The sequence below is a fragment of the Lepidothrix coronata genome, unplaced genomic scaffold, assembly GCF_001604755.1.
Source record: "Lepidothrix coronata isolate B3197 unplaced genomic scaffold, Lepidothrix_coronata-1.0 Scaffold31, whole genome shotgun sequence".
Classification (NCBI taxonomy): domain Eukaryota; kingdom Metazoa; phylum Chordata; class Aves; order Passeriformes; family Pipridae; genus Lepidothrix; species Lepidothrix coronata.
Window position 1 is genome coordinate 8,744,442 of NW_016690211.1, and position 17,780 is coordinate 8,762,221.

The 17,780-nt window shown below is 36.1% G+C and overlaps 1 protein-coding gene across 1 annotated transcript in view; it reads left to right on the forward strand.

Annotated features, from left to right (window-relative positions):
• Positions 1–17,780, forward strand: part of CWC27 (CWC27 spliceosome associated protein homolog) — a 125,616-nt gene that overhangs the window by 22,019 nt on the left and 85,817 nt on the right. Inside the window, exons 4-11 of the mRNA XM_017811215.1 lie at positions 1,501–1,615; positions 3,013–3,156; positions 3,875–3,973; positions 4,114–4,217; positions 5,369–5,438; positions 8,896–8,975; positions 11,231–11,264; positions 15,123–15,298. Coding sequence (XP_017666704.1) covers positions 1,501–1,615; positions 3,013–3,156; positions 3,875–3,973; positions 4,114–4,217; positions 5,369–5,438; positions 8,896–8,975; positions 11,231–11,264; positions 15,123–15,298 — 822 coding nt within the window. The remainder of the gene's footprint in view (positions 1–1,500; positions 1,616–3,012; positions 3,157–3,874; positions 3,974–4,113; positions 4,218–5,368; positions 5,439–8,895; positions 8,976–11,230; positions 11,265–15,122; positions 15,299–17,780) is intronic.

Sequence of the window (17,780 nt, forward strand, 5' to 3'; positions counted from 1 at the left end):
GGGGTTATAAATGTGTTTTAACTTTAATACTTCAATAAGTTTATTTCTATTTAAAAATTATTAACTAACACTCACATGATGTTTTTCAAGGTTACTAATGAACCTAGTTGAGAAAAAAAATTGGATAGTTTTCTCAACTTAAGCAGACGATGCAGTGTTACTGAAATGGTGCCTGTCAGAGGCTTGGAAAGGCTTACTTTCAGCAAGTCTCTACAAAGTATAACTTCTTTAGTGTGTGTATGAGATGGCACTGATGCAATATTGGATATCCTCCAAAATTCTTATTTCTGTGTCACCATATTTACTACCTTTTTTTTTTTTTTCTGTGAGTGTTTCTGATTTTTTATTTGCTGTATTTTTTTGTTGACAGAAGCTCTGTAAAGCTCTCCAATGAAGTAGTCGGTACCAAAATAAGAAGCTCCCTCTTGGGAAACTGTAACAAAAATTTGTGAAGGACTTGATATCTTTATATGTTTTCTAACTGCTGCTATTATCCCATTTTTGCATTTATAGAGTGGCTAAGAGTTCTTTTCGCCTTCATCTGTTAAGCAGAAATAGCAGCCTAGGATTTGTGCCTCCAGCACAGATCCAGCCTGTTCTGTGTTATTACACCTATAGTTGAAATTTGGTAAATGGTAAATCAGTTTCTTATCCCTTGGTAAGAATTCACTTATCCTCAGTGGACTTTTTTTCCTTTCCAATTTTTTTCTAACTGCTGTGTAGTATCCTATGCTTTGTATAGTACATTTGAGTATTTCTTGTGAGTATCCTGGCATATAGCCACCCATGACTATATCTAGTTATGCTGTGACATTTGCAGACCCTGCTTTGTCTTACAGCATGCTGCAGATTTATTTTTGTTCAAAAATAATAATAATTAAAAAATCAACCAGAAATATATGTCAAGTAAAGTTTTCATTCCTTTTGTTTTCTTATGATCGTGTAACCTTTATCAGATAGATAGATAAGATAGATTAGATAGATAGACAAGAAGATAGATAAGAAGATTAGGAGAAAAATGTGCCACCAATTTCATTTTGCGAAAATTATCAGTTTAGGCTCAGTGTAAGTAGTGAAAGCGGACCGTGTGTGTTCTACACTGGTCCATGGAAGTGCTAATCATCTGATATATGAATATGGCTGATGCTGTATGTGAGACATTGTGTGAGGCAGAGCATAGTAGTTCTAGCTCTCCTTTTAAATGTAATTGTAGTACCATTCCAGTAAAAAAACTTAAAAGCTGAAAAGAAAGTAGTTGATCAAGATCATCTTGGTAGTGATGAGTAGGGTGTTTTGCAACAGAAACATATGACAATGCAGGGGTTTTTTTGTAAGACTGTGTGGAATAGAAGGGAACCCAGTGGCATCAGCAAAATCTACTGACAGTACTTGCTTTCTGGGACTTCAATCTCTGGACATCCCTGCATGATCTATATGAAAGTTTGATTTTGAGAACACTAACATGTATTTAATGTTTTATTCTTTTTTCCTCTTTATTTTAGAGTATTACAATAACACAATATTTCACAGAGTAGTGCCTGGCTTTATAGTGCAGGGAGGTGATCCTACTGGTACTGGATCAGGAGGAGAGTCAGTCTATGGAGCTCCCTTCAAGGTGTGTTTCTGTATATCTCATGCATTAATTTTTGGTTATTTGCTATCTGTTGTTCTTCCTACCATGTTATGTTGTGAAAAATCAAATGTTATATGAAACGTGCAGTATTTTATTTCACATGCTGCTTCAGTGTGTTTGAATATGTCTCTTTGACCTGAGAGTTCTTAAATCTAGCTATTCTGATATTGTGATAAATGTGTAACCATATTAGCATGAGCTTCACAAAAGAAAATTGGGGAGAGGAAGAATGAAGAGTAAGTCTTGATATATGACAACTCAGAAGTGTTTGTGCACATTATATCTCATTTAGCAAAGGTCTCTGAGGGCTGTATATGTGTCCATTGGTATTATTGTTATCACCATGGTTCATCACTTAGCCAGGAGGGTCAAATCCTGAGTGAAGCTAGGCGGGCTCAGCGGCTGTGTTCTGTCCTGCCTGATATTTTATTTCAGATGTGGGAGGCTCATGACTGAAGGTGCATAACCTGACGCTGGTCCTTGCGTCATCTTGCCCCTTGACTTGTACATTTGGCATGGATGTGAAGTTTTGGGAGGGATTGGTAACTAAGCAGAGAACAAAACAAGTATTACCAATACTGTAGTAGCATTGCTGCTTAAAATTAATACTATCTCAATATAGCAGTGTTTAGAATTGTGATGTTACCATGGTATTCATGTATTACTCAACACTTTCTCTTTGCTTTGAAAGGAGTCCTATTTTGCCTTCTTATGGTAAAGAAAATGTTCTTCCTATGGATTTTTGCATTAATGTATTATTACAACCTCTTATTGTGGTTACTTTCAGTTACTTTACATGAATTATGATTTTTCACATAAATACAGTGATTCACGAGAATGGTACTTTTAGATGAAATGTATGAAATGCAGTTACTTTTTAAAACACTTCTGATTTTCTTAATGTTGGGGGTAGTGAAAGCAAATAGAAATAATGAATAACAGTTGATTTTTAGGGAACAATTGGAAAAATAAAATTAACAAGACAGAAATATGAGGATTTTTATTAAATAATACGTCTTTCTGTTATTGATTTGTCAATAAACTTATTTTGTCAATTAGTTTCTAATTTTTTGTTTGGTGTTCATTGGTTATGTGTTTATGGTTTCTTTTGAAGGTTGTTTACTTGTTTGCATTATTGTAGGCACACAGGATTAAAAATATTGACTAAAATAATTTTTGCTGCTCAAAATAGAAACTTTTAAATATAATTGTGGCACTAAGTTTGAAAATACTTTGGATTTATTACTGTCTGAATTTAAAAAAAAAATTTAACAGCGTATTTTCTATGTGGGCATGTTGATGTAAATAAGCCATATCTAAAGAAGTGAAAAAAATAATTACAGACTTAAATGGTACTATTTTCTCTTCTGTTTTGACAGGATGAGTTCCACTCACGACTGCGATTTAATCGAAGAGGACTTGTTGCTATGGCAAATGCTGGGCCCCATGATAACGGGAGTCAGTTTTTCTTTACACTGGGTCGTGCAGATGAACTTAACAACAAGCACACAATCTTTGGAAAGGTCTGCTATGTGAACTAGAGTCCCAGTTTAAATTTGACAGAAGCTACTATAAGTTTCTCTGAAGGCTAATTTAGTGTTGTTTGCTGCTACGTACATTTGAAATTTATTTCACTGCTTTCTCAGCTGTCTCCTTTCTCTTTGTTTCCCATATCTGGCAGAAATGTTTCTATGGGTAGTTCCCATTATTCTGTACTTTGCTGTTGTTATTCTTCTAAGTTGGATTTTCATGTTGTGCTGCCTTTAAATAGTCTTATTAATATTATTATGCCTCTGTTTTATTAATTAGTTCATCTAATACTAATGACATTTAAGAAAATTGTGTGCTTAGATTCTAATTACTCAAGAAGAATCAGGAAAATGTAAAACATAGAATGAATTTACCACTCTTGTGATTTACTTAGAAGAAAATAAACCAAATATTTTTTATTTCAGTGGTTTTTGTTTTCCTGTTTCATAGCTCACGAATAAGAATTTGACATCTTCCCCTGCGTACATTCTCAAAACTACCTATATTCCTTCAACTTTTGCCATTAAATTTAGAAACCCCAAACCTTTGTACATTGTACTTGCTTTCTTTTATAAGTCTTACATGCTTACAGTATTTCCTACATAATTTGTATTTTCAAAATTTCTTACATAATAATTGCCTTGCATTTTGAGGAATAAATAACAAAAATTACAGGCAAGGATTTTCAAGCCTTTTTTATAAATTTGCCAGGTTACAGGGGATACAATATATAACATGTTGCGCCTTGCTGAAGTAGAAGTTGACAAGGAAGAGAGACCTCTCAGCCCACACAAAATAAGAAGTAGTGAGGTGAGTATGTTCTGGTTTGAAAAGTGATGCTTTAAAATTCAGTGTTCAGAAAACTTGGCATATTGTTTTAAAATACTGAATCATTAAATTACAACCAAATACTTACTAAAGATGTGTCTAAACTTCTGGTTTTTTCACAGGTTTTGTTTAATCCTTTTGATGACATTGTTCCAAGACCAAATAGAAGACTGAAGAAGGACAAACCAGAAGAAGAAACTAAAAAGTCCAAAGTAAAAGGCACAAAGTAAATATATGCAACATAAGAAATGGTTAATTTTCTTTCACCTTTAGTTTGCAGTTTGGCAATTCTTTTGTTTCTATTTCTGCTTTTGAAGCACAAGGCTCTACCAGAATGCAGAGTAATCTTACATAATCTTAGCAAAATTTACTTCCCTGTTTCCAAGGTGGATCTAATGTCTCTCTTTGAAGTGGTTCGTGTGCATCAGCTGAGCTGTGACTGTTTCATGCATGGCGATAGTTGCAAAAGTAAAAGTTAGCTTGAGTCTTTCCCATATACCAGGATGGGCAAGCATGTGACTGAGATGACACTGCAGTTGAAATGTACTAGTAGTAGTAGCTGGGCCATAACTCAGTTGTTTTGCACTTTTTGAACTTATTTGGTCAGCTACCACTTCTCTCCCACTGAAGTACTTAGCAAACGGCAGACATTTTGACATGGCAAATTTCAGGCCGTAACTCAATTGTTTTGCACTTTTTGAACTTATTTTGTCATCTACCACTTCTTTTCCACTGAAATACTTAGCAAAAGGCAGGCATTTTGACATGGCAGATTTCAGTTTCTGTGAATGAAGATTCGTAGTCACAAACAGGCAATGAAAAATAATAGGAAATCTGAAGCGTGCCTGCTGTCAGTTCTGCTGCACAAAAATAAAACATGTTGCAACTGCCTGGTTCCAACATCACATAAACAATTAACTCTTGAAAAAAAAATTAAAGATCATTATTTCTTCTGATTACATTCTGTGGATGTGTGCGCATTTGGTGCCTTTCCGAGCCATCATATCTTGAACATTTTGTATCTGTTACTTGAGTGCTGCTCTGTTGAGGAAAAAAAATTAAAAATGCAACAGAGCTGTCATCATATAAGAGTCAGTGGAAGTTACTCAAGTCAGAATTTCTTAAATTGTGTCTTAACATTGTCTAGGTGGTGCTTCACTGTCCTTTTTGTCTCAGGAATTCAATGGAACGTGCTTTGCTAAATATTTACAGCTTGTAGCAAAGCAGCATGTTGTAGTTGTTTGGAATTGGTATATTTAACAGGACAAGAAGTTTTTTGAAATCGCACAGAACATGAAAATAAGATGTTTAAAGATAATGGAATATTACTAAGACTGTATTTAAGGTTTTACTAGAAAATTATTTTCTCTCTTAAAGAAACTTTAACCTGCTTTCCTTTGGGGAAGAAGCTGAAGAAGAAGAGGAAGAAGTCAGTAGAGTTAGTCAGGTACTGTATCAAATTATCCTCATTTTTCTTTTCAACTTAATTACCTTTCTGCATGTTTGTGAAAAGCTTTAAAGTTCTTAGTCTTGTTCTTTTGTATGAGTTTTGAACAGCACTAGAAATTGCTTCAGTTTTTAGGATTCTACTGTTTTAACATTTTGATAAAAACAGAGGTTTTATGACTTTAAAGGTGCCTTCAGTTATTGCAGGGAATTCTTACATTTCCATGAACATACTGTTTTATAATATAGTTCTCTGTCTCCTGTTTAAAATTCATGTAGGTGACAGGTACTTCATTCTTCTTCAGCTCCTTAATTTAAAGTGTGGGACTTTATGGTAAAATACTTGAGTTTTGAAGATCATCTTGTGCATTGCCAGTGCATTCTTAGCTCCATGTTCTTATGTGTGTTCATTATTCTGTGTGCAAAATGAAGTGGGGCTACTGTGGAGAAAATAGTCCATTATCATAATTTAGCGTTGCACTCTTGCGAATTGTTCACCTTCACAGAACTAGGGCTGCATAGGTAGTCTTTGATGGAACACTTCCTTCCCTGACTTTGCAACTTTTAAAGTTAATTTAAAAACTTTTCAGTAAGTTGTTACTCTTGTTTCTACCGCCAACCAAATTATTTCACTAGAGTCCTAGGCTTTCTACAGTTCAGGTACCTCTCTGCTTCAGATAGTGAGCAGGATACGTGATCCTGAGTCCTGTACCACATAAGTGAAAAATGGTGGTCAGTCCTCAGGAATTAGTTAAAATACAAAAGAAAAACAGTGAATAATGATGGACAATATTACAGGGAAATTATGTCAGTCAGGATGACAGTAGAGTAGTTTTAAGTATTTTTCTCTTTTTCAAGTTGCCAGTCAGACTAACTATACTTGTTTTTCTTAATATGCTCATCTGCAGTTCTGCTGTTGATATATGTTTGGCTTTTAATACTGCATTTAATTCAGTTGCTTTGATGTTCTTTCTTTCTATGCCAAATACTTACTTTTCAGTTTAAAATTATCTAAATAGAATGTGGCTTTCATGATAAGCCTAATTTCAGTGTTGTCATGCTGTCTTTCAACTCAGCCTTAAAGTCTCATTCTCCTGTTTGTCATGACTAAATTATGGACTAGCTGTAGCTGGATAAGTAACTGCATCAACTGTTTATGAAAAAATTCTGTTCATTCTTTACAACAAAATAAAACCTTCTTTTCTAAACCTCACTGCTTGTTCCTAAAAGGTCTAGATCAGTATCTTTGTGGTTCTGGATGTTACCTTAATGTTGATTGAGTTGAAGTACATGAACGTCAGCACTAACTTTCATTCTCTTGATATGACAAATGGAAGGTCAAAGTTAATAATGAGATCCTTTGACATTTACAATCTCAAAATCCTTCTATGAATTGCAGTAAGTCTTGCTTGTTTCAGTGTAAAAAGGGTGTACTTTGAAGGAGAGAGTTTGAGGAAAGTCTGCAAGTAACTGAGGAATCCTCTAATAGATCTGGGAAAAGGGAACATTTTCTGTTAATTTTTAGTGTAGTGAGGCTGAGCCTAAAATTATTTGAGGAGCAAATGAAAACCCAATTTCAGGTGTTTCAGGGTATCTACACCTAGTCTACACTAGGGAATTTATTTTGTCTTTGCTGCGATGCATTATCAGCCTCTTATTTCTGAGGCTGTACAAAGAAGGGCAAGAAGAATAACTAGGGATATGGATCACAATAGCTTTAAAATTTAAAAAAAGAGAAAAGAAGGAAATTACAAGAACAGTTTTTTTGTATTTCCTGCAGTATGGTGATTGAGACACAAAAATAAATGAACAAATAAACATACAATTAAAAATGTATTTTTCCCTCTTGTAATTTAGGTTGTGAGCATTTATGCCACAAAACATGATTAAAATTATAAACTCTTTCAAAAAGAAATTAAATGAGGGATTAGGGCCATTGGTGTCATTTAAGTGTTACAGGTCAAATTGTGTCTTCTGTAACAGAGGAGTCTCTAAATTGATATATTATAGAGAGTATGAATCTTAAGAGAGAAAACTTTTGTACCTCAGGAGGTTATAGGAGGCAGAGATGACAGGGTTAGGGAAGACTGTGTCAAGGAGGGGCAAGAGCAGAACACCTACATGAGGGAGGGTAAGCAAAAAGGTAGAAGTGATTCCAGCACAGGCAGTGTGCTTACCAAGAGGGGTACAATCCCACAGCATCTGGATATAGCAGGCAGAGTTGGTTCCTCGTAACAGGGTCCATCAGCAGTCCTGAAAATGACAAGCAAGAACCAAGGCTGAGGTCCCCAACCACAGAGTCCAGTCAGGAGCAGCAAGAGATGGGAACAGAAGGTAGGACTGGAGACAAGTTTACAGTGTGGGTCCAACAGGCTCATCTCGAATAGACACATGTATACTTTCAACATTGTTCAGGCGGTGAGTATATTCTTAGGCCTGAGCTGGAATGGTGCTCATGGGCACAGGAGCTCCCGGTAAAACCCTTCAAGGCCACAAACCCTATTAGTTCACTCAGGGATCTGACAGTGGGCCCCCCACTGGTTATTGATTAGTGTTTGAACTGAAGCTTTTGATGTCCAACTGCTGATTGTCTGTACTTGTTTGGAGCACTTTACAATACACCCACCCCCACTCCAAATATGCACACACCACTCTGTTGCTGAGTGTGTTAGTCTTTGTTTTCTACATAATAAAAAGTTGAAGTTGCATTTAAATGGGTAAGATCTGTCCACACAATTACTGTCCTCCTGGAAGGATTATGCAGTGCATCTGCAATGGAGACATTCAGGTAACAATACAGACTGTTTCTGTAGCAGAGATTTTCACTCCGATTTCAATCTGAAATTGAAGTATACTTTTCTTTTTTTTGGATTATCATGGAGAATGCTTTCTTACTGTAGTCTTTCTGCCAGAAGAGCTTATGTATTGTTAGATTTATTTGACTCCTTGTGTCAGTAGATGATTCCTGCAGGATGTATTCCAGGTTGATATATTGCAGTTCGTTAATTTCTTTTTTTTTATCCTAAGGATCTAATTAGTGTTCTTCCAGTTAATAAGTATTGCCTTGTGCATGGTAGTTCTTTGAGTTGTCATGTGCCATTCTTGGAAAGTCAGGGTCTTACCTCTTCATTCACTCAAGTGTATATGTGCTAGACTGTATCTTTATGATATGTGATTATTGGCATGACTAAACAATCTCTTATTTTTTTCCTCTCTTTGCTTTAAAACTAAGTGCATTGATATTGCAAAAATATTTTTTAAATCCATAGAGTCAGTTTGATGCTTCTCTTTCTGGAACACTTTCTCTGTTCTTCTGCTCATAAAAATGTTTATGCTTACTAGTTAGATGAAAACTAACAAGAAACAAGTTGCCTTTTTCTTACCATAACCTTTTTTCACTATCTATCCTCTTAAACACTGAAATAAATAATTTTCCTTTTTTTTTTTTCTTTTAACAGAGCATGAAGGGAAAAAGTAAAAGTAGTCATGATCTACTGAAGGATGATCCACATCTGAGCTCAGTTCCTGCTGTCAAAAGGTTAACATGTGATTTCCAGTTTCCAGAACAGATTTACTTTCAAGTTGTTTCACCCGATTAACATCATGTGTACTCATTGTTTGTCTGTCACTCTTTAAGAATTTAAGAATGCCAGTGCTGGCTCTGAGAAAAAATTTCTCTAACCCACTGTCACCAACATTGGCTATCAGTGGATGCCCAACAAAGAATTAAAGCAGAGCAAGTGTAATGTTTATCAGGGTGGTTTCCCAGCCTCCATCAACTTTCATCTCAAGGGACTGTCAGAGTTTGATGTGGTTCATCTATTTAGTAATCTTAAATAGAGCTCTTTTCAAAATATGTGTTAAGTCCCTTGTAAAATTATTTCTGTTCACACCATCCGGTCTGGTACAGGAAGAAGTATCTCCCCTTTTTGTTCTGAACCTGGCTGCTGCCAGCATCGTTTGATAAATTCTAACTCTCATTCTGGAAGAGACAGTGAGCAGTCAGCCCCTTTATACCTCTCTTTACCACAATACTTTCTTAGACCATCTCTTTTCTAGCCTAAACTTTTGAAAGTTTACTCAAATTTTCTTCATGCAGAAGTTTTTCTCCACCATGGTTATTCTTGTTACTCTTCCCAACCCTCTAACCCTGCTTATGCTCAAAAGTATCTTTTTTTTTTCAAATCTAAAAAAACACATCAAAAATGAGGTGAATCATAAATCTGTATGCTTGGATAAAGTTGGGTTTCTTCTCTATTTCTTTTTAATATTTGTTAAATTCTGATTCTAACCACAGTCAATATATTTTCATTAATTTTTCTCATCTTAACACTCAACTCCAAGAATTTGCTTATCATAAAATTGTGGAGTAGTTTACTTTGGAAGGGACTATTAAAATTTACTGCATCCAAACCCCATGCAACGGGCAGGGACATCTTCAAGTAGATCAAGTTGCTCAGAGCCCCATCCAGCCTGGCCTCAGATGTTTCCAGGGATGGGACATCTACCACCTCTCTGGGCAGCCTGTTCCAGTGTCACCACCCTCATTGTAAAAATCTTATATCTAGACTGAATTTACCTTCTTTTAATTTAAAACCATTACCCCCTGTCGTATCACAACAGGGCCTGCTAAAATGTCTGTCTCAGTTTTTCTTATAGAGCCCCTTTAAGTAGTGAAAGGCTGCAGTAAGTATTCGAGTCTTCTCCAGGCTGAATAACCCTGACTTTCTAAGCCTTTCCTCATTGAAGAGGTGGTCATCTTCATGGCCCACCTCTGGAGTCCTTCCAATCAGGTTTCTGTTTTTTTCTGGGCTGAGTATCCCAGAGCTGGATTCAGCAGTCCAGATGGGATCTCATGAGAGCAGAGCAGAGGGGGAGATGGCCTGATGGCCATGCTGCTTTTGATGCAGCCCAAGATACAGTTGGTTTTCTGGGCTTCAATCATGTATTGCCAACTCATGTCCAGCTTTTCATCCACCAGCACCCCATGTCCTTCTTGCAGGGCTGCTCTCAGTCCATTCGTCCCCCTGTCTGTATGGATACCAGCAGTTGCCTTGACCCAGGTGCAGCACCTTATTAATGTAATTTATTAGAACACATTTAGAGTTTCTTTGATAGCCTTGGTTACTTATTGATTGCCTAGAGCACACTTGAAAGCCTTGACTTTTGTGACTCATTTGATATTCCTTGCTTTTTCTCTAATGTAACTTCTTCTTTAAATTGTGGGACAGAAAAAGTTTCAAGGCTTTTTATTATTAATTTGTGTTAATTAACAGTGGATATGTTAGCTTTAGTATATTCAAATAGATTTTTTTTAATTCACTAAACTGTAGCTGTATAACAAATTAAAATTTTGTTGTTAAGCTAAATTATCAGTAGAATGCCTGTATAAGGAAGACTTTCCAAAAATAAGCTGTTTGGAATTAAATGCTTTTATTGTTTGATATATGAAATCAAAAACATCTTAAGTGAGTTTTGGTGGGTTTTTTTCTTTTAACTGTATACATTATTGTTTTGCTTGGATAGCTCAAGATATGGTTAGACTTCATCCATTGTATGAAAGTCCATAGTTTTAAACATTTCTAACTAGGAAAAATTGTGATAGTCAAATGATAGAAGATTATATTAATTGATACTTTTAAGATGAATGTGATGATGACACAAATGACTAAGTTGACTAAAATTTCAGGTAGCTAACCAAACAAAATTTTTTATTTTAGAAATGGGGTTTTTAAATGGTATTTTAAATCTCCTCTAGAACTTCAAAGTAATTACATTTTTTTCTTTTTTTAGTGGAACAGCAAGTGAGGAAAAGGATTTGAGTGAGGTAAGTAACACTTTTTTACAAATAAGTCTGTTTTTTACTGTGTGCAAATTAGATTTTCTTGGGAGAACAAATGCTACTTTAGAGATTTTTGAGAACTAGGTCAAGTCAGATTTCCAACAAAAGCTGGAGGCTCTTTCAGAGCTCTGAGGTTTGGCCATTTTGAACATTCACAGCAGGATAGAGTTAGCACACTACCTACTGTATTTTATAGAAACTGTTTATTCTGTATTTCAGTCAGTAAATTAAGTGTATGGGATTATGGTATATGGCTTATGTACCACAGAGTGACAAACCACCAGCATGATAAAAGCCTTGAAATTGCTTCTAAAAAAAAGTTACAATTAAGTTTGTCATGAGTAATGATATAACTGCAGTATTTGAGGGTGAGTCTGCTTATGAGCGAGAATCCTATTGGAAAGGTTTCTTCCAAGAAAACAAAATTTCAATGCATACTTATCACTTAAATTGTATTGATGAAGACTGCCACCTCTGAAAGACATGAAATCTGAATAATCAAGCAGTAACATTCAACTCAACATGGAGGGTATTCTAAATACAAGAAAATTGTTATGGTTCAGAGCAAGCTCTCTAGCTGTCTCTGTCTCTAATCATAAGTCATGGGAGTGCGCCTTCGAGTTGCTGTTGAGACAAGGATAAAATATTTGACTAGGAATATAATCTCCTGTTCCCCAGACTGAATCCTGAAAAGTGCTGTTTTATATATCTATCCATCATGCACAAGTACTAACTATACTGTTCCCTGACGCACTAAAGGAAGACCATAATCTGTCCAGTTCTTCTGCCTAAAAAAAAAATCTGCTTGCACCCTGTTCCCTCCTGCTTTTTCCAGAAGGCATAGTATGAGTTCAATTTTTTTGACTCTTCTCCGTTGTAATTCCTTCTGTGCAGGAGCATTTAAGCGTTAGAAGGTTTTGGAGAATGCTATTGAATTAATAATTCCTCAGATATTCAAATAGCCCTTTGTTAAGTGAACTGGATTCAGGGAGTACAGAACGTGGACGTGTTCGGCTGAAGAATAAAAATTTAAATAAATATATCTGATTAATCTGAAGTAGGAAATAGGAAGACTTTTTTTTTTCCTGGATAGGTATTCTCCTTAGATTTCATTTCATTGAAAGATTTTAGTTAGGATCTAGCATTTCAGGCAGTTACTGGAGTCTTGTGAAGTGGTACTAGTATTTTATCATCTCTCTTAGAGTTATTTCAATTAACACATCACAGGATCACTTTCACATTTACACGGCTGCGACATGTTGGTAGTTTTATAGCCAATCATATGGTCACATAATTCTTCCAGATCTTCCTGCATCCCCCAACAAGTCCCTAGCATATAAGAGAAACTTATTAATATTCCCTAAGCACCTGGTCTTGCTGTTCATGCTATTAAATATCATCCTGTTTCTCTTACTGCAGTCCTCAAAGTCATACATTTCATTCTCTGAGAGTCAGATCCTTTGTATTAACAACACCGTATAGCTATTTCTTAAGATGCTTTTTGTACCCAAGTCTATAATGAAAGCATTATGTGAAATGTGTTCACAAGACTGAAAATTTTTTCCCCAACAGTATAATTTCTCCTTTTTGCACAATTTGTTTTCCTCTCCCTATTTGTCAATGAGTTGCTGAACAGTCAGGTTTGTGCAGTATTATGTAGAAATAAAATTTGATATCCACCCCCCAATTCAATAACCTTTTTAAACAGGAAAATCATATTTCATACAATAGCCATTAGTCCTTCTGTCACAAAGTATCTCTTTACATTTTAATTTTCATAGTAAAGAGAAGAATAGGGCAACTCCACCCAGATAATAACAGCAGCAAAAAGTAGTACAGCTTTCAGGCAGGAAGTTTTCCATTTCTGTGTCACATGGGGAACACCCATCATCCAACAGAACAGCCCTTTTGAGGTGTCAAATAGTTCAGTCTGGGTGGAAATGTGTTAATTCTATTAGTTGATAATGAGACTTCTGAAAAACAGGAGTCTAAAAGATAGAAGGTCAGGTGGAGTTAATGAGACAGAAGAGGGACTGAAAGAGAAGACTAGGCAGGAGAAAAGACTAGAGTTGCAGGAGGGAAGAGGTTAAGGACGAACGTTATATCCTATTTTCTCAGTTTTCTAGAAGAAAACCAGTAAAATCCTGTGCAAAGTGAGGGTAATATTAGGTTTGGGAAGTAGGGGATTTAGCTCAGTGGGAAAAGTTGAACTATTTTGTCTCTCCCATTTTAAAATACAATCCATGGAACTCCTCTCCTGTTACTCAGATTTCTGTAATTTTTACTAGCTTACTACTTAGCAGTTGCAATCTGTCCAGAGATTGCTGGTTTTATTCCAGAAGTTCTCCTATCCAACTGTTTCAGTGAAATACTCTTACCTAAGCCCTAGCCAAATCTCCACCAGGAGTCTGTCTTTATCCCTGACTGTAAACACCTCAAATACAGTCCTGTCGCTTTCTTTTCTGGATTCTGCCCCCTGCCATTTAGGGCTGTAGTCACCCATCTCCCTTACAATTTATCAAGTAAGCACATCCTTCAGAAATTTTCATTATCTCCTTTGTCAAACAATACCTTTCTGGTAAATTAAGGGAAATGCTCATCCTGTTCCACTTTTCTCTTTGTCTGTTTAAAAAGAGCGGACAAAACACCCAGAACAACCTTTCAGTTATTTCACTGGAAAATATTCAGCTCTTTTACTGTGCTAAATATTCAGAGATTTCTTTTTGTATTCCTGACTGGTCTTCTCTTGCCTGAATCTCAAATCTAAGTATGGTCGTCTGAAGATTCCTAAATAGTGACTTAAGTACAGCTTCTGAAATCCAGCTCTTGATTTTTCTCTTCTGTTCCCAAAATTGTGCCCCTTGCTGCTTTTTCTTTTCTACCCTCTCTCCCTCCATGATTATGGACGTGGTCTTCATGGTGCTCTTCCTCCTAGCTGTCCATCACACCCAGGACATACACATGGTCTTCAGAGTGTTCCTTTCCAAGAGCTTACATCCTGGCTGTCTCCTGGATACAGTTCCCAGGAACACCATTTTAAGTATCCTTTCTCTGTGTGGTTAAAATTAGTCATGTAGTATCTTACACTTTTCTTTTGCTGATTAGCATCACACTAAAGTAAAAGTAAAAAGATACACCATGTAATCTTTGAGCTGGCATTCTTGCATTAAGGTTCATGCAGACTTCCTTCTTCAAGGAAGAAAGTAATCAAACTTAGATCCCTTCATCTGATCAGGCCACATTTTCATTCTACAATTATTTCTACCTCCAAATGTCTTCGAACAAGGTAGTTTATCTCCTTTTGCCCTCTGCTAGGACCTCTGTAGCAAGTTGGGATGATTGATTCCACACGTTTTCACAGCCTGTTTTGATCAACTTAGTATTTGTAAATTTCCTCACAGAGACTGATGGGCTAACCTCTTCCATCCCATCATGACTGTAGTACAGCCCTGTTGCAGGCAGTTCTTGAATTTTGTTTTTCTTTCAGTGGAAAATGAAAGTTTAGTGTATTGCCTTGTTCAAATTTTCGATTTGTGAACAGTGACCAGAGTAATATCACATTGCTATGATGTCATCTGCAGACCTGTAAGAGTTGATAGTCTACAATAGATTGGTTTTAATTTTTTTAACCATACAAAAAAGATGTAATTCGTGTATAAAAAACTATTATATTTCATTTTTTTTAGTTCCCTTTGAAGCAAATTTTTTCAATTTGTTTGAAAAGTTTGATTTGAAATGAAGTATTTTTCTTTGGAAGAGATTACATTTATAAGAAAAAATTTCCATATTCAACATTTTGTAGTAAAAAATCTAAAGGAGTTTTACCATTTCAAATCAATAAAGGAGGAAGAAGAACATGATGAAGATGCTGATAGTGTAGACAATGAAACTGCTAGTCATGAGAGATCTCAAATAAAGGAACGCATTGCCAAGAAGTTGAAAATTGATACAAGTGAAAATGCTAAACGGCAATCTGAAGAGGAAGAAAATAAACCAGAAAAGAAAACAACTAGTCGCAGGTAAGGGTTGTTTCATTTGTTTTGGTCTTTTTTCTTTATGTTATTTACAGTTAAAGGTTTTCTTCTCAATTCCAGTTTTGCAGTTATAATGTTGATAGGGTAAGTGTTACTTAAAAGTACTGCCCCCTGCCCACCTCGAACTGTGAAAGATGAGCTTGCCTATTGCTTTCTCATTTCTTAGTTTTGTTTGGCAGTTTGACCCAAACAGGTAAGTTACATTTTGTTACACTCAGCACTTATTGATACCTTCTATGGGAGTTTTATTTTTCCCTGTGAGTCAGAAATGAAGATCATTTGTCTTTGTCATGCCTTACTTTCTCTTTCTCCTCAGTTGTAAGATGGAGTTTTGTAGCTTTATCTGTGATAACACATAGTTGTCCATCACTGAGACTTGCAGAAAACAAAGGCTTCCTAGCCGTCTAGTGAAGTCTGGTTTAACGGAGTAATCATTCTTGCAGTGTACCGGCTTTTCCACACTGCAGTTGGTACATCAGTTTTTCTTTACGGACATAAAAGCGTTGGGTTCCTGTCTTGTAGTTTAGCTGTGCCAGTCTTTGTGAATGTCTGTACTGATTAGCACTCAATTTTCAGTGAGTTAATTTGTTTTCTTGGAGCCTTGTGTCTTGTCAGTCTTTCTTGCAGAGTGGTTTTGGGAATTTCTGCCAAATAATGTTGATATTGCATAAAAACACTCATCATGTATGCAACTGATGAGTAGTGGCTCTGATGTCAAACTTACTAGGAATTATTATCCAGTATTTCAATAAATATGGATTCCAGAAGTTACTGAAAAATTAAGACCTTGCAGTTAAATAGTTAAATGTATAAGTTTACTTATTCAGTGAAGACTTATGGGGGGAACATCAGAAGGGTGGTTTAGCTTTTGTGCTCTTAACTCTGCGCATTAGCTCTAGAAACTAAAATGTTCATGGGATTTAAGTGGGAAATTGTGTCCTTTTCTACATCTTCCCTGCTATTGGTTTGCATCTCAGAGTCACGTCAGGTACAGTCAAGAAGCCTTTGTAATTTGAGCAAATCCAAATTGGTTCCACTTAATTTTTTCTCAGGCCTAGATGGTGTTACTTCTGAAGTTCCTCATAATTTTATGTTTGCTGAAGACAGTACACTTAATAGCTGGAGATATACAAGCAAGAGCATTTGACATCAAAGACCCAGCACAATAACAAAAATAAAGATACAGTAAACAAAACCTGTAATTTAAATGGACATTAGTTTTTCCTGTCATGTGATTTCCTTTTAGTTAGAGGCAAGGCAACCAACTTTCATACTTAGTCAGACTTTATGTAGTCAGCAAGATCTGTATGGTCAGTTCTGTAAACTGATGTTAATCCATTTCTTTTGGAACAGCACATAAATCTGATCTTTTGTAGAGTCATGTGACGATATTGTGCTGGTTTAAAGGTAAACCAGCAGGGGAAATGAACTCAACTCAAAAGAGAGATTATAAGTCAGAATAACAATTTAATAAAATAATACAATAAGTATGATTATACAGACAAACAATTGGTTTTAACCCACAAAACTCAAATGTATAACCCAGCACCCTGGGGCATGAACAGAATGGTGTTCTTTGGGCCCTGAGTCCAAAGTAAAAGGAGAGGGGAAAACCTGTTGCAGTCTGGTTGAAAAGTGGTGGTTGCAGTCCAGTCAAGAGCAGTGGTCTGCAGTCTGGTTGAGAGTGCTGGTCTGCAGTTTGGTTGAGAGCGGTGATCTGCAGTCTTTCTCTGGATCCCATGAGTGGTTAAAAAAGTCCCAAGACTCCAGGATTATATATCCTCCAGTTCAGGCAGGGATGCGGGGGGTTCCTTAATGGTTGTGAGGACAAAAGCAACCTCCTGTCTCGCAGGCCTCTTAACACTCAGTTTATAGCCTGAGGAGTCAGGCTCTATGTGCAGATGGTGTAAATGGTTCATTGATACCAGTTTCTGGGAAATGGCATGGAAGGCTATAGAATACACAGTTTTGGGTTACACCCATCCAGTGATGAACTGGTCCCAGTTGTTCTAACTAGGACAGATATGTATACCATGATAAAACTCTAATTCATGAACATTGGTTTTTAGTTTTCATTGTTTCTTTCTCTCTACAAGAGCATGTGAGTCGCAGTACATGAAATATAGTGTCGTGATTTTATGGCTATGTTAGATATAACTAGGTACTTTTACAAAGAACATATACAAGACATCTTGTAAAAACCCGTTGCCTTGTTTTCCTTTCTGATGTGTTTGAAGTTGTGCTGTTTGCTGCTTTGGCAATTGGTGGCTGTACTATCTTTGCTGTAGACAGTTGGTCCACAGGAAATATACTGATGTATACTGATATTGATGAGTATGATGGATAACTTTGATCCCAAAATCTGTTTTCTAGTCCTGTGGTTGAGATTGATACATAATCCCACTGATAAGTTACATAAACATTTATCTAGTGTCAATTAAAATGGCTTTATATTAGTATGTTGGAC